Below are 21,999 nucleotides of genomic sequence, written 5' to 3' on the forward strand. Positions count from 1 at the left end.
CAGGGGATATAAGAGCACTTCCAAACCATTCCCTGTCTCTTTTCTGCGGCGCGACTCAGGGGTGTGGATGGTGGGGCTCTGGCATGCTGGGCCATGTGCCACCGTGCACGCACTGCCCAGCACGGTCTGCAGGAGACAATCCGTGACGGTCAGAGGTGTCACATGTCTTGCGGGCACAGCAATTACTCAACTTCTTTTACTTAACAAAGCTAATGAATTGATAAATAAAAGGAGTATCTATTATTTAAATGCACATAGAAGGAAGATACACACTGGTGGAAGATGGAAGCATGCATTCACTTTTAGCTCAGCTGTGTGTAAGAAGGAACTGAAATGACATGACAGGCTGTTCAGTGTCCTCTTCATCATTAGGAATACATAGAGGAATGACTGCCAAGATATTTTTTTAGAACTCATTATTTTCTATTTGTTTTTAAGTAAGTGCCCACAATGTTATTTGCTCACTAATTCATTATTTAAATACAGGTATTAGACTATAACAGTGATAAAAAGACTGCAGGGGAAAAACACTGCAACCCACTTTACAAACTGATAGTAAGTCAGGGAGATCATATGTCCCGCTCTGCAATACAGTTTATGCCTCCTTAAAGATGGAAGTATCTACGCGTCAGACCAAAAAAGGCCATGCTGGCACTTTACCAAGTACGGGGGTAATACACCTCAACTGTCTGGATGCCATAGCCATCTTCCTCTTTATTACGACAAGGAAGATGTCCAGAGAGATACCAGACCCCAGAAAAATGTGGACTCCCGCGACTGAGACGAACAACGTCTGCTGGGACTTGAGTGAGAATCTCATCTGGCTGCTTGAAACGCGGCGCCAGCTCTGGGCTGCATTACAGAACAGTGCAGTCCAGTTACTGTCTCAGCCCTTTAAGAATTTCTCATGAAATAAAGCAAACAGCTGTAAATGATCAGTAAAGCGGAGGAATGAAGACATGCTTAGTAAGGAACGCTGATCAGAAGGGAATGGGGATCTTACATCACACAACGTGCTGTGCTCCAAAGCAGTGAGGATCTTCTCCTAAGCAACATCCCAAGTGGAGTTAAGCCTCATGTCGTATTCCCAGCACTTTATACTGTTAGCTAAGGCGCAGCACCAAATCGACAAAGGACAGCACGCACATCTGTCACGCAGCTCACCTGCTCCCCATTTCGTGGCATATTTCTTTATTCATCCGAGTATCCTCTCTGACTATGTATCATCACAGGAAACCATAAAAAAGCTTTTCATAGCTTTTGAAAGTTGGCATACACATACAAACACATGCAGTATAAATCTGCACTAAACAGCTCAAGGATAGACCGTTAATGCTCCCGCTCCAACATTTCACTGTGCAGCTGAGGTCAAGACTTTTCCTGCCTTCACCGATTTTGCTGTGAGCTCCCCTCCCCAACTCTCAGGCTTCTGCCGCTAGTACTGTAATGAGCTTGAATATGAAGTGACAGTGCTATCTTATGGCCATTTAACTCCGCGGCAAAAACTCCAGGGAATTTAGTGAAGGAGGAGACCCCCTCTGCCATTAGGAAAGATCTCTTCCCTTTTTACCTGTTTCACGCGAATCCCTGCACTAGAGACCGTGAGAGGAGAGCTTTGCACAGTCCACCCATTCCCAGCAAAACCACCTTAGCCCTCTGTGGATGCTGAGCCCCTAAGTGCTCATTTAGCTGCAGAACAACCCCGGCCCTCCTTGACGATTGCTGCTGTTTTGTAGTAACAGAAAGCACGCAGTACAAGCAACCATACTGCAGCCCCCTAATGCTGCACTCAGTCACAATTTATTCCCGTCCTACAAGATGTTTTGGTTAAATATGCTGAAGATTTGGATCTGATATTTTTCCCCATATCAGCAAGATCAAAGACAGAGGGAGAGGGAGGGAGAGAAAGAGACCGAGCGCGTGAGGACAAGAGCGAGAAAAGCATCACTGCTTCAAACCAGGAACAAAAGAGATAAGTGCACCCATACTAGGACACAGTGTTGTAGTCACAGAAACCTCAGTAATGACTAAAGCATCTGTCTATCAGAGAGCCAGACCGCGATTGCATTTTGCTCCTGGAAGGAAACAAACAGATTCTAAAGTGCCCGTTATAACCTGCAATCAAACAGGAGATTCATCCCCTCCTGAACCAGAGCAGGCAGTGGGCTGGAGCTTGCTGCCACAGAAATCAGTGAAAGCAGTGCATGGCGTGCAAATGTGATGCATGCATCAGCAACATCACGGGCAGCCGCTTCAATTATGGCTAAAATTAAAGCAGGTGGTTTCAGATTTCGAGTTTTATCCCCTTTGCTCCCGTTGCTGTCATCTGCTTAATGAATAACAATTGCTTTCTTTTTGCACAACCTCAGCAGAGCTGCACTTCCCAGCATTTGTTTGCCAACCAAGCAGCAGAGCTTTAAAGACGTAACTGTGCTTTTTTTTTGGTAAACAAATGCCAGGCTTCTAGGGTCAGGAACACTGAACAGAAAATTCAGCCTGGACCTCTCAAACCAGAGCAGGGCTTTATCAAATGGTGTTGCTAGGGACTACCAGCGTGCAAGCAAGAAATCTGTCTCCTTACATTGTAGTTTACAGGCTGGGATGTATACACAGCCTGAGTATTTTGCTCTCAGTGGTGCTGAGTAATTGCTGGCTTCTCAGGTAGTATTTCCAACTGTTTCTCACAGGCTGGGTTCGGCAGTACTCATACTGCAACACCTTCTTCCCAGTTGCCATGAGGTTAGGGACCTTGGGGAGAGAGGCACTGGCTGAGTGGGTTGGACTAGAGCTGCAAAGCCGCAGCCCTGCGAGGAGGACAGTGCAGAGCTGGCATCTGAGAACAACAGTGGCTCCCAGAAGCACAAATCATCCCCCTGCCTGCCTGTGGGAAAACGTGGCATATTCCAGACAGGCGGAGGAGCTCCCTGGGAGGGCTGGTGCAGAACCAGAGGAAGCTGCACCCCCTCCTGGGTGTTCTGCTCCGCAGAGCTCTACATTCCCTGCAAAATGGGAAACATGTCTCCAACAGACAGAGAAAACGGCAAGCTTTGTCTCTCTGCTTGTCTGTGTAAAGCAGCTTTCTGTGGAGGTTTATGTTATCGCAGCAGTCAAGAAGGGCAGTTCTGCCCATCAAGGCAGACGGGCATCCCAGATGCCTCTTCTTCCACTTGGAGGGACAGCAGGTGTCATGTTGTACGGCTATCACAAAATGTCTGTGCTGTGGATAAGCTGCTGTTCAGAAGCAGGAATTCCAGGCTGTCAGGGTGGCTTTCGGACCAGACCCTGTTCCATTACGTTCCAACAGAATTTTACACTGCAAAAAAAGGCATTGTGCAAAAATACCTACCAGGTCCACATGTACAGACAAGAAAGCTTTGCTTCAGCATACAGAGATGCTTATGTGGGCACTGAAAGCACAAGAACAAGTCCTTTTATTTTGCAAAAAGAGGGAATTAAAACTGCAGAGCAGTAATCACTGATTGTTTTGACGTACTGTAAATGCCTTTGATTGGCAAAAGCACACAGAAGCATTGCAGAGATCAGTATCTCCCACTGAAATCCCTGGAGTCACTGCACAGCAGTTGAGCAAAGGCCTATAGTATTTTTGCTGGAAAGTAGTTCAAGTTGCTTATTATTGCCGAACACATGCAAGCAGCTTGATCTTTTGCATTTAGCTTATTAGCAAAACTCTAGATGGATAAAAGCAATACTCTTCAAAATCCATTATTAAAATAGGATATTTTGCTTTTCTACAACATTTTTATTCAGATGGATTTAACATGCTTTTTAATAGCTAATGCTACTGGGAGTCAGCAGTATGGCAGTATCTTTTCTAAACTATTATTTAAAATACTGTTCTATAAAATGTAAAATATTAATTTTTTTTTTCCCCAGAGGATTCTAAAATGTAAAAAAAAAAAAGAAAAGAAAAAAAAAAATCCAACCTCCTCCAAGCTAAAAACTGTGACTCAAATTCTGTAGTACTTAAATTGAACAGCAATCCAACTAAAGCTGATTGGAGAGTGCAGAATTTTTCTCTCATTTATCAGGACTATATGATACTTGAAGCAGAGCACAACTCCTTCCCCGATGTACATCACATACTAGAATTCCTAGTGTGGAACGCTAGCATATGCACTTTTTCACCCATTAGAAAAGATAACCCTGTGAAGGGTGAGACTAGAAGCAGAATCCAACTTAATAAGGTGGAATTGCACAGCTACAAAAGTAAAAATTAAAAAAGTCTCTGGGCATGGAAGAGTGCCACCAGCAAAAACAAAAGCAAAACAAGATTAAAAACAGCAGAGCATACTTTTGAGCACTGCTGAAAATGGCTGAAGGGTATCCTGCAGACAGCCAGAAATGACAATATAAAGACATCAATCCTCCTTTTTTTCTGTGCATGCTCAGGACCTCAACGAGATAGAAGACAATGAAGGGTTAGCTGGAGTCCAAACAATGCTGGCAGGCAATGTCTCACTAGGAAAGATCAGCAGTCTTGCAGCTGAGTTCAGCCCCTTTACATCCCTAATTAGCAGCATATTTTTAAGACAGAGAGTTGAAATACACTTTCTGCAGAGCTGCTTTAATCTTCAGTATGAAAATGGGGCCAAAGCTTAGTTCTGCGTGACTGGTATCTATATGCATGACTTTGTAGATAACAGATCTATTAATGTGATTCAAGTCCTCTGTGAGCTTTCGCGGCTGCTGGACAGAAGACTGTCAGAGGAGACTCCGGGGATACAAAGACTAGTCCTACCTCTGCCACTGGCCTCTGGGATGACCTTGCCCACTACACTGCATCTCCTTCAATCTCACTTTTACAAATGGGGACTATGGTACTGTTCTCCTTATAAAGCACTTGAGGACCACTGCTAAAATGCTAGGTATTACTAGTAACAAATGCTTCCGGCTCTGTCAGAGGAGGATTTCAGGTTACCAAACTGTGATCCTCCCAGTGAGCACACTCCAAAGTTAGACTGCTGCAAAAATGCTCCATTTGCTCCAAATGAAGTATTTTCCTGCCACTGTGAGTGAAGCAATGGTGCTACCATTAGGATTTTTTTTCCCCAGCCTGTTCCCTGAGGAAAGGAAAGGATGTGATCACACTATTTTCAGTCCAACTCTTACCTGCAATAACTCAGGGACATCAGACAATTTTGCCAAACCAGACAAAAGGAGAAACGCCACAGGGATATTAAGTTTCCCCAAGTTTTGTGATAAATAGGCTGTCCATCAGAAGGTGGACAGAAAAGTAGTCCATATGCTGAGAGACAGCTTGCAATGCAGGCTCAACCAAAACATCAGACAACAGGGAATCCACATAAAGGCAAGCCAGAGAAAAATAAACTTCTTAAGTTTCACGGCTCACAAAATTACTTTTTATTTGTGGATGGGTGAGGAGAGCTTGTTCATTTTCAAGAAATATTGCCAGCTCTGGGCATTTTGTGTTTACTTTTCTTCCCTTTAAGCATAGTGAAGCTTGATTCTCCTTTGTCTGAATTATTCCTCAGATATCAAAATACTGTTTGTAATGTACATCCACCTGGGCAAACCATAGTGAGCCCACTAATACCAAATGAAAGCAGTTTCTGATGACAAAATCTGGTTATCCTACTTTATCATCTTACTACAAATATTTTTGTCTTGAAATATAAAAGCATGCAAGAAATGCACGTACAATAATGTGTTTGGAAGACATACAGCAAATAAAAACTAATTAACCAGTCAAGACATCAACAAATGAGAAATTTTAGGGACTGCACATTCACAAACACCGTATTTCTCTCCTGCTACTCTCTTCTCATAAGCCAAAGCGACATGAAAAGTCGTATCATCTTCCTCCTCAAAGTGCTCAGATAAACCCTGCCACCTTCCATATCACATCTGCTACAAAGAGTGAATGAATGGTATAAGAACTCATTAGACTCAGGAATATTTTCTGGCCTTCCAATATTTACACTAGAATTTTACTATTTCATTGATTTTGTTTGTTTTTAAGGAAAAATGTTACATTCATGAGAGAGGATTTTTTGGCCAGTCAACTTGATCAAAACCTTTTCAATCAGATGCAGCCTGCCTAGAGCGTTGACATTTGGTCAAATACACACAACCAAATTTTATACTCGAGGCTCATCTGTTCCACATAGCCAAAGCTCCATATTCCACTGTTCAAGCTTTTATTAAAAGAAGTGTTGCTAGTCCTTACACTCATATTAGCACACTTAATGCCAAAAGGTAAGCAAATTTCTGGAAGATTGCAGTCTCCTAGACCTGGCTGGCTTAATTTACTATTTTTTTTTCAATATAATTTACTTTCCCAAAAAGTCAGTTAAAAAAATTGGATTGGCACAATATTTCCAGGCTGAAGAATACCGAGCATCCCTGTACAATATTTGGTCCAGCTTCCCACAAAGTACACAAAACCCTGTTGACACTACAGCTTGTGGCTAAAATTGTTTTGAGTAAGGAAATGCGATCGATGGAGACTGCAGGTCCCAGAATACGAGCCTTCAGTTTGTGTCAGGGTGAACACGAACATACTAGAGACAAAGAAGGGAACAATCTGCTTCACTTGCTGCAGCCCACAGGCTCCTGCTAGGGAGGATTCAACCTTGACACTCTGGAGGTTGCAACTATCATCTGGGCCTTTGGGTACAGAAAACCTTGCTGCTTGTCTCCTCTGTGACCTGTTTTGTTACTGTCAGTTGCAGCTAAGGAGTATAATATCAGAGGACTGAAACACTCCTTGTCACTGAACAAGTGCCTGCATAAAAAAAATGCTTACTGATACATGGGAGAAGAACACAAAATCTTTAGTCCCTTAAAAGTACAGAACATTTTTAGTGTCCTGCAACCCTCTGAGGTTTGGGTGCAGCAGCAGAGATGAGACTACATGAGTGTCCTGACCAGTCCTCCAGAGGGAATGGAGACACAGCTAAGCATGTATTTGTCTTCATTATGTTGCTCTGTGGACCCACCGACCATAAAGACTCATGGTCTTAAATACCTGAGTGTACGTGTTCACACCAGAATATCTATTCGCGGGATTTAAGCAACTGCTTCAAAACCTTAACTTCTGTTTCACAGTATCATAAACTAATTTACCTATTACCTACCCGCCTTTCTGCAGGCACAGGCAGCCTGCACCAGCTGAGCTGTGTACACAGAGCAGAAGCCACACGAACAGGTATCTTCTGCAGGCACCGAGTATGGTGGAGGTCCCTGAACAGACACTACACCCTGGCGCTGAGGACTGCAGAAGCACAGGCAAGCTCAGAGCACCAAATTTAGAGTGCTCACGTGAAGACAGTGGACTGGGACTCTTCGGCAGGGGAGAGGCCTCAGTCTGGATTTTGGGGCTATGGGATAAGTATAATCACCAACCATCACCGGCACACAGGCCAATTACTTTGTTGTGATGCAAATAACACATACAACAACGTGTACACAACCTGGGGGGAACGAGAAGCAATGGAATCTAATTGCAAAGCCAATGAAATGGAGTGATTTGCAATAATTTTTCATTCAAAGGCAGGTTTTCCTGTTTACTCTGCTGACAAACTGCAAACTCGTACCTGCAGAAGAGCTCAGCATCTGTAGGAAGCCTAGGGTCGCTATAAACCTAACAACTGTCTGTAAATAATTGTGTCCATTTCTCCCGCAGCCTTAGCCACCATCTATGGCACAAAACAACCAATTAAACCCTCAGACTGTTTTGCTAAGACGGAACTTTTGCCTGTGTCGACCGGGTCACTAAAACTACGGAATGAAAAGAGATTCATGGAGTCACAGGGATCTCTGCGCAGCACTAGGATCCAACTTTGGTAGTTTTACTGAGTTTGCTTTCAATCTCTGCTCAGATTTCCAGGAGCTGTCATTACGGTGTCAAATACCTTCTTTGCAAAGTCCCTCAGTCTAGGTTAAACTCTTAAGAATTTTAATCTGTCTGCCTAAAGCGAGTCAGGAACGAGTTTTTCCAAGCCAAGTCATACACCTCCCCACCTGCCTGTTTTTCTGCTTCTAAAACCTCAGAATGAGAGTTTTCATTTAGTTTTGACCAAAAATGTAATGTTGCTTAAATTTACTTAGTTCCTAAAAGATTATCAACCTTATTTATCGAAATGAACATTTTCCTCCAAAAAAAGAAAAAAATCTCAAGCAGCGGCTTACAGGAATGAAACTCTTCATATAAAAATATTCAAAGCACTCCATTATGTACATGCAGACCTACAAACTTAAATCCTAATTACTAAACCATGTTAGAAAAAAATTACTCAAATGAAATAATAAAAACATGAAAGACAAAAAGCTGTATTTTTGGAGCTGTAAGTGGCATTAATGTCAGAGACAAGTTGAATATATCAATATGGTAGTGACCAGACTTGCTAGGGTGGCATGCCCATTAGTCTCAAAAATATATTCTACATCACAAACACTAATTATGAGTTTTAAGCATGTGAGTACTTTCTTTCAATTTACATGGATTAATCAGGGGCTTGAAGTTGCCTACATGTTTATATACCTGTAGGATTAAGAGTTACTTTACAACATCCTTTCTTTCTATCCAGTAAGTTAACTTGAATTTGTGTATGAGGTATGTGTAAATGTTTTGTGTTACTGTCAAATAACCTTTCAGAATACGCTGTTTCCATGAACACGTTACCTACAAAATCTAGTGACTCAGCTGCAGTTACGTTACAGAAGTCACAGAGTTTGCTCCAGAATCTGCTTTCTTCCAAAAGTCTCTGATTTTCTCTAATTTTCCTTCTCCAACCACCACCAAGGGCTTCTGGCCATCGCTCTCTCTCATTTCTATACCGGACTTGGAGGGGTAATCAGAAGATTAATTTTAAAGGAATGATGATTTTGAAAGGATACAGGCTGCCAAGGGACAAATCACCTGTGTGGAACTGTAATAGCTGTTTTCCCGCATACATTAATATTAAATTTTTAAAACACTCTTTACCTCTGAATCAGGAATGGCATCCATAGTAAGCATGGGAGCTTAGCACTCTCCCTTGGCAGCTCAGTAAAAAAAAAAAGTTTTAAATCAGGTTACCATTTTGTTTTAAAAAGCAGCTGTAAAGAAACAGCATATTATTCTGACTCATTGTGCAAATAACTGGGAAAAGGCAATTACACATAGAAGAGAACTTGGTTAATGAGACATGTATCTGGAACTAGGAAGGACATTAGGGAACACCGCACATACAATCTATCCTGGGATCCAGATACAGTGTTTACATACACATACACATCAACAAAATCCAACCAAAAGCCTTTCAGGCAGTATTCAAAATTTTAATTCTAAGTGTCACTTGCTTTTACTTTTGAATGCACTGGTGATGACACATGACGTGTCCAAACCATGCACCACAACCAAAGAGTTTTAGCTCACACTGCTTTTAATCCTCAAGATCCCCAATTCAGTCTCACATGTAGCATTCATGATGGCAGTCCTTTTCAATAAATCTGCCTTGGAGACAACCCTGACACCCCTGTCATTATACCAGGTCAACTGTATTGCTGACATTTGACAAACAACTAAACTAACACCTTCATCTAGCAGCAAATGTTTCAGAAAAAGTATAAGCTTCTCATTAAAAAATTGTTCCCCTTGCTCCCACATCTGCTAAAGAAGCTGGTGTTTCTTCCTAACATATTGCCACTAAAATCTTTATTATTATGGGCTTCTAGAAACTTAACAGCTAGAGGCTTGATCCTGCAAGCACAGCTGGGCATACAGTTTGGCAGCATAAACAAAGCCATTGTCTTTGTATGATCAGATCCCATCCAGCTCAATAACGTGGCAATTATATACGCAGGTGAATCCATTCATTTGTAAGGCAGGAGATGGCATAAAACATCTTCCAAAAGATAAGGAGAAAACATTCACAGCATTTTAATGCTGAAGAGTCCTGTCTGACAAATGTGTCTTCTCTAATCTGTTTTCATCATTTAACAAGGAATTCTTGTCATTTTACCAGAAGTACCAATTCAAAAAACCTGCTCAGAAAACTAACCCACTCCCTTAACAACAATAAAAAGCTCCAAAGCAGAGTCTTTCAAATAAATGCAAAGGAAACAAAATATTAACAGATAGAACAAGCTTATTACTGGTGATATATCTGCAGAAATTAAAATTCTAACCACAAGGCTTAATAACTTTATGCTACCTTTTTCTAAAAGCTGTGATAGAAATACTGACTGTGACAAAGAAAAATAAAGTTTGCACAAAAGGAAGATTTTGAACAAGAACTCCTGATAAAAAGCAGCAAAAAGGGGTACCTGAAAATGTGAACATATGTGAATCACCTGATCCAGACACCATACGAAAAGAATTATCTGTTGAGTTTGCTGCACCACTAATATCTTTCAAAAGCCCTGGTATTTGGAGAGGCACTGCAGTAAGGAATGCCACCTTTTATTTTTTCCTAAGATGAACGTCTGCCTTCTCCCTTAGGCTGTGATCCTACTTTATGTTTCTACAGGCACGGCAGCACACATGTAAGCAGTTTTATTGAAATCAAGGCATCTTTATGCAGTCGAACTCATTCACTGCCTTTGGGACATGGTCTTTAGAGAGCAAACTAATGGGATAGGTATCATCTTCCTTCCGCTATTCCGTAACAACCAGGACAGCAAGCCTCCAGCCCTGCAGTGGATCTGTGCAGGGCTACTCCTAGAACACGTGAAATGCCCGAGCCCATGCCTGCTGGAGGATAATGAAACACAATGGTAATAGTACACTGCTAAGAACACAGGAACCTCAATTCTGCAAACACTTCCACATGTGATTAATCCTGAATGAACAATACCTAATTGGATTCCAGATAACTGTGTCTGAAGAAATCCTTACAGAAATACAAATTTACACTGGCTCAGATGGAAACAGTGACATCTGGGCTGAAAACCAACCAGCAACTAATTAGTTTAAGAAAAAGATGACAAAAGATGCCACTACAGTAGGGCAGAGTGCCTGGCATGAGATGCCTTGCTTAGGTGTGTTCCTTGCCAGGATCTGCCTCACTTACCACCTTCTTCCATGTTCTGGAAGAGGCATCTGGGACAGTAAGCTGGGAACCTTTGCGAATATTAAGACAGTCTCTTACGCTCATATGTATGTATGTATAAATATGCAGTCACTCCACTACACCCAGTGATGGTAAAACCAATATGACAACTGACTCGCAGAGTCCTGGGTCTGTGAGAAATACGAGCTGCAAGTAAACCGAAATTTAGTTTGTGAAAGGAAAAAGCTAACACATCTGGGAAAAAGGATTGGCAACATAAGAGAGAGAAAGCTGGAAGCAGCAATACTACAGGAAGCCAATAGTGGACCACAAGTTACATTTGAACGACCAATGTGCTGCAAAGGTCAAGGCAATATTCAGAAATCCCCATATGCAAACACACATCCTGCCAGAGAGCTGGCAGAGAACCCTCACGTGGTGTGACCGCACCCAGGAAAATTATTTCGGCCCTGTGCAGGACATCACCATACAGGCTGGTAACAAGTTGAAGGAAGCTAGAGAAAAATACACAGATATTTATGTCAACGCACACACCAAAAAGCAATCAATGGGGACGGAGGGATTGATTTACGTACAGTGACGAAAAATAAATTATATCCCAAGGAAGGAAGGCCATGCACGGACGGCCTCACTTCTGCTATGGGGTGCAAATTACGCCCCTCCATGCCTGCTGGCTCTGGAGCCCCCCTCAGCCGTTGCGCTTGGGTGGTCTCTGCACGAGCAGCAGGAAAGAGAAAGGCAAAACTCCTCGAGGGAAGGAAGGACACAAACCTCCTTTTGAGGCCCAGTCCTCTGCTTTCTGGCATCATCTTATGCTGCTTTGCCAGGATGGCCAACCTACGGCACATGCTAGTCTAAACGCCACTCAGTCAGGGCTTTCCTCCCTTCCCCCCCACCCCACAGCTGCTGCAACGGGAAGATACTGATACGTGCCATAGAAAAGGAGAACCGTAAGTGCCCTACATCTGAAGTTTTCCCAAAGGATACTGGGAGGAGGAGCTGGAGGAACTGCTTCCTAGTTACCAAACAATAGGTTAGGGACTAGGGTAACAGCCAGGAACAGAAACCTGGATTCTTGTTTTCTTCAAATGGAGGAGATTCCAGCTGAGGAAGATACCCCATCCTCCAGGAATTAAAAGAAGGGGTTCACAGTATCCCCTTCACAGAGGCTTGAACACTGTAAAATCTAAGATTTGTGGAGCTAAAGAAAAACTAGCAAAAAGAGCTGCTTGTATCCAATGACTTTCTATGCAAAACGCATAAACATAATCAAGGCAAGGACAGTAACTCCAGAATTTTCTTTGCAACTATAGCATTTGCTCCTCTATCTGTACTTTCCTGCTTCTCCCACCTGGATTGCATCTCCAGACTGATGCTACATATCTCTGTAAGGTCACTCCCTATGTTATTATTAAGTTTCAATATGTACTTATATTTAGTACATTTAGTAATCCAGTCTGATATGGGATTGATTCCCAGAAATGGTTTGCATTATTGTGCAATTGTGTCTCGAGCTCTCCCAGACTTAAAGTTTCTACTCATTGCCTCAGTGTGGTTTTACTTTACGTGTTGTAAGTAGCTTCACAGGTAGGTGCTTTCCAAGCCCAAGGAGTACAAAGTTACTGACTTTAAAGGCTGACACACTGTTTTCTAGTTGACATCGGTGACACCACAGTGATACCTCTAAGGTCTGGAATTTTTTCCTTCCTCTCCGGCCCTACTGACTCTGCTGTATGAAGGATGCTTTGTTAACTGATGGTCTTAAAAAATTCTTTGGTGTATGATATTCCTTGCCCTGTTTTTCCTCTTTTGTTACGTGATGTCTTCTATTCAAGCAGCCAAACTAGAGCTGGCAAACAGCTTCTCTCTAGGTTTTTTACATGTTGCTGCAAGGCAAAATAAACAGTTGTTTCCAGTTTGCATTTTCAGGGCTACAGATGTATGCTAATTATCCTTTCAGTTTGCTAATGGGAAATTGAAAGAGATTTAAATGTACTTTTCTAAGGCAGAGACCAAAGTCTATGGACACCTGTCCCTTCTAACTCTGGGCTACCCAGAGCACAGTACAATGTTGTCTCCTCCCTTTATGTTGACTCTGAAGGTATTTTCAGATTTCAGCAGGGCTTTACAAAAGGCCAGGAGACAGAGATTAAATCCTTCTGAAATTCAAGAACATTATGTGTCTTTTTGGAGCAGCAGTGATGCCAAAGTTAATATTTGGGTTGACCTGAGACCATTTGAAGGATGGGGAACTTCAGAACGGGGCGATAGGAACTACATCATAACATGGGAAGTTCATTGTTATCTTAAGATGCTGTAGTATTTACTCAAATTTCTTACCTTCCTTTTGTTTTCTAGAACAAAAAATAATATAAAACAACAACCCACCACCACCAAAGCCAGGTCTCATATACCCTTTAGGTAAAAGTAAGGATTATCAAGACTGTCATGTCAAATGGTCTGAGCAGAAGAAAGGAAAACTGGAAATAAATCTGCAGTTTGTTTCCAATTTCTGTATCAAGTTTAGAACTGGCTGTTACACAAATGAATGAAACAATCTCAGATGTGCAAAGCCAGTAATGCAGAGACCTTCCCAAGAGGAGGAAGCAAGGATCTGTTTCCTTCTTTACATTTTAGAAGCTTTACCTCATGATACTCACTTGTCTGCCAAATATTTCTTGGAAACTTTCAAATAACTGTTTATTCTAGTTGCTCCTATTGTGCTTCAGCCAAACTACTGGGCCCTTCTTTGTTGATGCTGCCTCTGCTGGGAGTCCAGAGCCAAGTGATGTGCTACCACGGCAATGTGCTACACCTATGCTTTAAGCATCTCTCTTTTCTATGGGGGTGTCTATATCTATGCACAGAATAGGTATGTGTATACACACACACACGTCCATGGTATGCAGAGATCAGAGATACGGATGACACAGGGGGAAGACTTGAAAAGTACCAAGGTACCTAAAGATACAGCGAAGTACTGATGTTCAGCTAATTCCTAACACCTTTAAAAGGCTGGCTCCACAACCTCTTCCTGCCAGCTCCACACAGGCTACTTTCCAGTGTTTGTTGCTATATTTATCACTCGAATTACAGTATTACTGAGAGGCCTCAGGCAGACTCATTCTCCCTTACGCCTCTCAAGCATACAGTGGAAAGGTCTTTACTGCTCAGACAACACCATTTCAAACAGTTCAGTCCAAGCTCTCTACATTGTCATCGCTTCCCCAGTATTATCAGGAAATCCTTTCATCTATCCTCAAATGACAATTGTATATACTTACTGTCAGCAATCACTTGCCTACAAGATTTTTATTACCCTAAATGCAGGAAGACTCGTTAATGCATTATTATGATGGGGAAACCAGGAAATGAAGAGTTAAGACTGAAAACTCAGCCTTCGTTTTGCTGTCTACGCTTAAAAAAAATTCATTCCAGTTTGGGGTCCTAAAAGGTTCTTTATACAGTAATAAAAAGAAGAACTCTGTCAATTAACGTAATGGAAACTAACATTTCTTGTATCTTTTTGCAGTAAGAACATACAGATTGACTTGACAGGCTACGGATTTCACTGAAAGGGGCACCCTTCCTTCAGACAAACATATATCAAATGATTTCCGTGAGATTAGTTGATGAAAATTATTCAGTGGCTTCAAAATGACAAGGAAGAATATAAAAACAAAATGCCTGTATGGTATGGGTATGAAAAACTTCAATTTCTTATTGCCTCAAAACTTCTCAGACAACTGTCTTCACTCTGGGTTAGCTTCATTTGGACTTAAAACCATGACACTGCAGGAGAAAATGTATTAATCTATTGTCATTTACGCAAAAAGATCAGACTTGCACCTTTGGGGCTAGTTATTTAAACTAATTAAAAAGGAGAGAGATTTAAAGAACGGAATTTTAAAGAAGTTTTCCCAAATATCCCTGTCTGCGCTAACAACAAACATAGAACATCTTGGCCCCAAAATGATTCGTTTGCCGAACAAGAGCAACTGGAAAGGTTTTACTGTAAGCTGTGGTTCAACTTTATGTATAAAAAATTGCTCCATTTTATGCTACAATCTCAGATGAAATCTATTTTTAAGTCACACTTAAAGCAGAATGCAGGAGCATGGAGAAAGACCATCAGCTGCTGAGGTTTCCCACCTTCCGAACACTAGGAGAATTCACACTTCACTCCTTGTTATTTTTGTTTTAGGAAATGAAGGAAACAGTACTCGATGAGCTGATGAAGTCACTGGAAAGGCACTCACACCTACTCTAAATATGACCAGATATCTGCAAATAAAAGTTTAAATGCTATCTAAGCAACATGTGTCAACCTGGTGCAGAAGGTTTAGAAAGTAAAAACCAGTTCCATAAAGGACTCACTGCCTTAAATGTGCTCTTTTCAGAGGCACCAGAGCAGAAGTCATGGGAGTGCTGCCTGAAGAAGCCATGACTTCACCATTAGTTCCTTGGTTAAGACAGACCTTTGCAGTGATCAGCAAATCACGTCTCGTCTCAGAAAGGAACAAACAGAGACCTGCCATGAAAAATTGCTTGCAGATCTCCAAGGAGTGATGTATGAGTGAGGTACATAATTAAAGAGGGAGAGAGACGGAAGAAGCTCCGAGTTGGTAAAGGAGAAGTCACAGGAGACTCATATTTAGTAACACAGCAAAAGTGAGGTCATAAAACAGAGCAACCCAAAGGCCAAAAAGGAGAAAAGCACATGGTGAAGGACTGGACAGGTCCCAAATGGCCAAGGAGAAAAGCTCAAAAGACTGCAGACTGGGTTTTGGCAGAAAAACACAGAGAAAGATCTGTTGTCTATTTCTGATGGACCCTTTGAAGTTTTCTGGATCTAATCTGATTTTTGTCTGTCATTCTTTGCCAAAAAAGATAAACCCTGCCAGGGAAAACCTACCTTCCCTTATCCTCACACTAATAAGAAAACAAATGGTCTGTTTTAAATATCAAACACTTAAAATGTAGAATCTTTCTTCTACGATGTGTTTGAGAGTTTCATTTTTACAAGCTGTCATACTTGCAATTATAACTGACTGAAGTTGTTCCTGGTTAAGTATCTTGTATTCTACCAAACTATGTCAGAACATGGGCCTTGGTCCTACACTGAGAGCTTCACCACAGTCAACCCACTAGCTCCACCCGTACTTCACTGAACTGGGAGAGAGAGGTTTATTTACTAAAATGCCTGCGTAGGGGTGTCCAAACTATATCTTTTTTAATTTTTTTACTGACACTGACAGTCTTCTGGAATTCTGTCACTTGGCAGTAGTAATTTCTTTTAATAGTCTCTAATATTATATTACACTATAATACTATAGTGTTATTAGCCCTATCTTTTTAGGCTTTAGTCTAACAAAGCATAAACTTACCTTTAAGCCCTTCCCTTGGATTACTTTAGTTCATACTTTAAGGTGCCTTACTTTCCTGCCTTGCTGGATGGGGAACATAGTCAACAACACTGAAAAAACGCACTCAGCTAAAAATTATCATGTAATCCTTACATTTATGATGCTCAGCCTGCCACAGACACTAGTTCCCATTAAAATGACAGCATTTACTATGTATTACTCTAAGCATTATAGTGAAAATTTCATACCCATTTGCAACTCTAATACATATAGTGCCTCTAATACAATACAAAGTGCCCCAAATACCATTTTGCCACTGCTATTGGCAGATGCTTTTTAATAGTGATATTCACATATGAGGATTGTCAGCTAAGTAGCAAATCTGCAGTTCAAGTAGGTGTTAATTCAGAGTAGCAATAAAGGAACTGGACAAGACAAACGGGAGCACAGAAAATAGGAAATTCACCTTCACAAAACAGTAAATACACCTTCATAATAGTTAGTGTGGCACCGTCACTTTAAAGGCTGCGTTCTCCTCCCAACACAAAATGTTCTAAATAGCTCTAAACATCCATGTGTTTTACACTAAAATACATTGTCTTACCTGCTTGGATCTCTTTTGTATTGTCCCAAATCAACTTTACCACCCCTACACAAACTACTTGTGTTTACCCAAATATAGTTCTTGTCTCCCCAGCTGTATGATCCTAGATTTCTGTTCAATAATGGCATCAGCCATGGCACGCTCTTATTTTATTGAGGTCATTCCAGACTTTTTCCTCTGCTCTCTACAGTTGCATTAACAGTTTCCTTCCTATTTTTAAATCAGCAGCTAATTTCAGCAACTAAGTGCTTATTGTTTCTTCAGGGTCACTCATAAAACAAACACCATTATTGATTTTTCTGAATCTATCACTAGTTTTTCCCTTTTATCTCATCTGAGTGACTATTCAAGGGGCAATTTCTCAATAAACCAGGACATCTATCCTAGATAAACTAGGGTATCGGAAGAAAGAGATTTTTCTGCCTATGTGTGCTAATACAGCTCCTATCATGGCAGTAGCCAAGCAACTCATAAACGTTACTGATTTTGTCTCCACAACACCTTTTTAAAGGGAAAAGTGTTGTTAACTGTCTTTTACAAACAGGGAACTAAGACACAGTGCTTCAAAGGCAAAGACCGCTCATGAAACGTAGAATGAATTGAATCCTTATTTCCTATATTTTAACCACAACAGCATCTTCCCTCTATTTTTGCATGCACCCTGGCTACACAATTGCTTATTTGTTGGATTACAGCGACTGATGACCTGGCCAGTTGGTATTTATTCTGCATTTCTGATGAGCATCTGAAGACAACTGGCATCACAGGCTAACATAAAAACCATGTTAAACCAAACTGCTGCTAGTATTTTATCTACTGTTATTAATTAAGCTTCAAGACAATTCTTGGGGCCTAAAACCTAAACCTATTCACTGTCCTCCAGTTAAGCTAAAGGAAATTTTGGCTTTGCCCAAGAAAACATGATACCAAAATGAAAGCAGCCCGTCCAGGTAATAAGACCTAAGTGACATCTTTCAGACACCAAGTATCTAAAAGCATCTTTTGAAGAGAGCGGTTTTATTCACCAATTCTATTTCAACAGGGTATGTAAAGATAAGATTTACTGGCCATTACTGTTTTGGCTAAGTGTGGCAAGTTTGGTCCTCTTCAAATTAATTCTACACCCATCCACAAAGAAACTTTAAATGCATTTTGGCTGCTACAACGCACCATCAATTATTAGACAATTTTTCAATAGTCCCTGGGCATATCATCACTATCTGGCCACTTTCTTCACGGTTTCTCTCTCTTTACTCACAGTGATGAAAGTCAGGCTCGCCGGTTTTGTTCTTGCTGATCGCTAGATCAACATACCTCCAAGGAGAGGGGGTGGAAGGCTAATGGTCTAGGTCTAGAGATTGCTGCCTACGCTGGGTATGTCTGCAGTGTTGTGCCACATGGAGCTGGCTGAGCCCACAAGCATTATACCTAATGAGAGACAAGAGTAACTGAGCTAGGTGCAGATCTGCACTACCGCAGGCGGACTGCTTCTGGGACCCGAGTTAGATTTTCTGTACGATGCTACCCATGCACACAAAAATACACGGTTGATTCTGAACCAGGTCAGTTATGTCTGCGTGCTTCATTAACGGGTAGGCAGAGTCCTTCTGTCCTGCTTTAACACTTCTCAGCTTTATTAAACACAGTTTAAGAAGTTTGTCCCTAGACAGGAAATTCATGCCAAAGGTCTCAGAGATGCAAAACACCATTTGGTAGGGGCAATAACACTGCCATTTAAATGTATTGTTGCTTGTATTATTAAGGTAGTATATTAGCATGAATAATATAAGTTTTTACATGAGAATACAAAGATCAAACACACTAATTGCATAATGAATAAAGATGTAGGTAGCAAACACTCAAGGACCTGGAAACAAGCAAATCCCCTGGATAAAAGGCATTCAGTTAATCAGAGTATCTGAGTTGCAGTCTCAACTCAAATACTTCTTTTCTTCTTATTTGAATATAATAATGTTTTCTGGGAAACAAAATAAAGACTAGCGTCCTCACTATGTTTTTCCTTCGCTTAAGGAAGTGTGCATCAGGCAAAACTTGGCAACCAAGATGAAGAAAAGTCCTAGTAAAGATGGTATGAACTGTATTTTTCACGAGCAATACGTTAGGCTCAGGCAGACATCAGCCTGATCCAACATGAAGTTGTACATAACTGCATCACGTGTTACAGGAGCACATTCTGTGCCTCTTGACACTCAGGTGAACTAAAACCCACTACTAACGCTCCCCTCGCCTGATTGCTGTCTTCCTACCCAATCATAGACTCTGGGCTCTCCACAGTTTCTACCTCCGCTTGCTAAATCATGTTAAAACTAGAGACTGCTTTGTCTTCACTTGAACTTTACATCCTGTTAGTTTGCAGAAAGGAAGTAAGCTATGTTAGCAGCCCACCTATTTTTTCCTAGTGAAGATGTACTCTGTTGGATATTATTGCCATTCAGATACCTATTTAGACACCCAGTCAAAGGCTATGAACAGCTGCGTGGCCTATAATGATTTTTTTAAAGGAAAGGAAACGCCATTAAAACAAAAGGACCTGTTCTGCTTCTGGGTAAACAAATGGAGTTATAAAGGCTCAAAAAGGGAAGGGATTAACATGCTTCAACGTGGTAGTGGTCTCAACTGTTCACATTAAAATTTTCACAGTAAATTAAACCATGACAGAGGTAGGAAAGAAGTCAATTTTCAGTGGATCATGCTGTTCTGCTGACATAAATTGCCATTTTTTAGGTAGTATATCCACCAACCTGTATAATGATAGAATAACAAAACCACAACACAGTGTTGATTAAGTTCGGCCTTTTGCATGCTAATTTTAGCTTGGTCTGCCAAAATAACTGAATGCACCACCTTATTTACATGCTTCTAGATATTTAGCACCCTCTCACTATTCCTTCTTCACCAACCTTCACTTAAGCCTGTGGTGTTGGCCTTCCCTCCTTGTACCGGTGTCTGCTGTTCAACACAACTCCTCCTGCTTCCTCAGTTATACTCAGGACACCTTTCAATTCACTTTCCACCACTTACACCCATCCTTTTCCTGGGCTCTCTTGTCAAGGGTAAGGCTAAATGCCAGTCCATTTTATCCTGCCCCAGCTATGTTTTCCTGCATGTTGCATACACCACTTCATTATCTTCATGCTCTTTTTAAAGACCAGCAACTTTCCTTGACTAGAAAATGATGGCATGAAGCATGACCCAATCATCCTGGTAAGGTTGGAGAAGACAAGTAAATACAGACTCTAACTGGTTGAAGCCCGCCAATGAGTTCACACAACACGTGTTACACAGCGAGTTTACACAACAGTGACCAAAAAGGAGGGAAGGGACAGGCCGTGTAAGTGTGCCATGGTACCAGACCCCCCGGAGAAAGCTCTGCTCTGCGTTAGTACAGTGGCACCAAAAATGGATGTTTAAATACAATGGGGCGCTTATCTGACTGCCAAATGCCCACGATGCCTTTCCACCTCAGTTATATCACGGCGGCGTAAAACAAAAAATGACAAAGGACCATGAAAGAAAGTCAACACAGTAAAAGACAAAATAAAGCAGGAGGCCCAGCACCCAAAAAGCCTGCGTACGGAGGGGCGGCAGCTGAGCCGCAGGGATGCCGGCACCCTGTATGGACACCGCTACACCTCAGAGCCAGGCCCTGCTTCACCTCACCCAACCTCTCCACACCAAGCCATGCCTGCCGCTCCCACCGGCGCCCCAACCGCCGGGCTCCCCGTGCACCCGCCACCCTGGGGACAACCGCAGCCTGACTCCGGGCCTCGGCCCCTTCCCCCTGCGTGCCACCAGGCCTCGCCTCCTCCCCACATGCCCCCTCTAGACCTGGCCCTGCCCCGAGCCGTGCCCCTTCCCCACACACGTCCCCAGGCCCGGCCCGAGGCCTTGTCCCCCGCCCGGGCCCTGGGCCGCGCTGGGCCCGGGGGAGGCGGCCGCCATGCCCTGCCCTGTCCCAGGCGCCGGCGGCGGGGGGAGGTGGGGGCCTCTCTGCCCCGCGGGGCAGCCGGGGGGCCGGGGCGAGGGAGGGCGTATAATAAACAGCATCGCTGTCATGCAGGCAGGGCTGCCGGCTCCCCAAGCCTCCTCCCCGCGACAACAACCCAGGTACAGCCCGCGCTCGCCCCCTCCCTCCCTCCTCCTCCTCCTCCTCCTCCTCCTCCTCCCGGGGGGCCGGGGAGAAATCTGCAGATCAAAGAAAAGATGCACAATAATAACGGGGTGGGCGCGCACCGCGGCCCCCCGTCCGGCGGGGCCGGGGCCGGGGCCGGGGCCTCCGGCGGAGGCTCGCCGCGGCCCGGCCGCTGCCCGCCCGGCGGGAGGGCGAGGGGGGCGGCGGCGCGGGGCCGGGGCCGGGCGCCCCCGCCGCGGTACTCACCCGGGCCGGCCAGTGCGGGTACCCCTTCATTTTGGCGAACACCAGGTCTCCAGCCTTGTATTCTCGGGGCCGCGGACGAGCCATCGGGAGCCGCCGCGGGAGCTGCCGTGTGTCCCCCCGCCCTCCCACACCCCCCGCCCCGCACACGCCGCCCCGGGGGCAGCCGGGCGAGCCCCCGCGGGGTGCGATGCGCCCGGGCACGGGGCGCAGCCGGGAGCGGGGCCGGGCCGCGGGCAATCCCCGATCTCTCCGGCGGCGGCGGCGGCGGCGGCGGCAGGAGGAGATGGGGGGTGTGTGTGTGTGTGTGAGTGTGAGTGTGTGTGTGTGTGTCTGTGTGTGTGTGTGAGTGTGTACGCGGGGGAGGGGGAGGCCTTGGACACAACCCCAGCAGCCCCCGGTACCAGGGAGCCGGCTGGCGGCGGGGCGCCTGGCCGGGCGGGGGCGGCCGGGGAGCCCTCACCCCGCGGCGGCGGGCGGGCGCGGCGCTGCCCGCGGCCCCCCCGTGCGAGCTGGCTACGCCGCCCGCGCCGCCCGCTCCATCCCCGCCGCAGCCGCCGCGGCCCCGGGAATATGGAGCCGTCTCCTCCGAATTAC

At 43.6% G+C, this 21,999-nt stretch overlaps 1 protein-coding gene across 1 annotated transcript in view; it reads right to left on the minus strand.

Annotated features, from left to right (window-relative positions):
- Positions 1-21,532, minus strand: part of HDGFL3 (HDGF like 3) — a 39,652-nt gene extending 18,120 nt beyond the window's left edge. The window contains exon 1 of the mRNA XM_076347879.1: positions 21,406-21,532. Coding sequence (XP_076203994.1) covers positions 21,406-21,489 — 84 coding nt within the window. The 5' untranslated portion in view covers positions 21,490-21,532. The remainder of the gene's footprint in view (positions 1-21,405) is intronic.
- Between the last annotated feature and the right edge of the window lie 467 nt (positions 21,533-21,999).

The sequence above is a fragment of the Aptenodytes patagonicus genome, chromosome 10 (genome assembly GCF_965638725.1).
Source record: "Aptenodytes patagonicus chromosome 10, bAptPat1.pri.cur, whole genome shotgun sequence".
In the NCBI taxonomy this organism is placed as follows: Eukaryota; Metazoa; Chordata; class Aves; order Sphenisciformes; family Spheniscidae; genus Aptenodytes; species Aptenodytes patagonicus.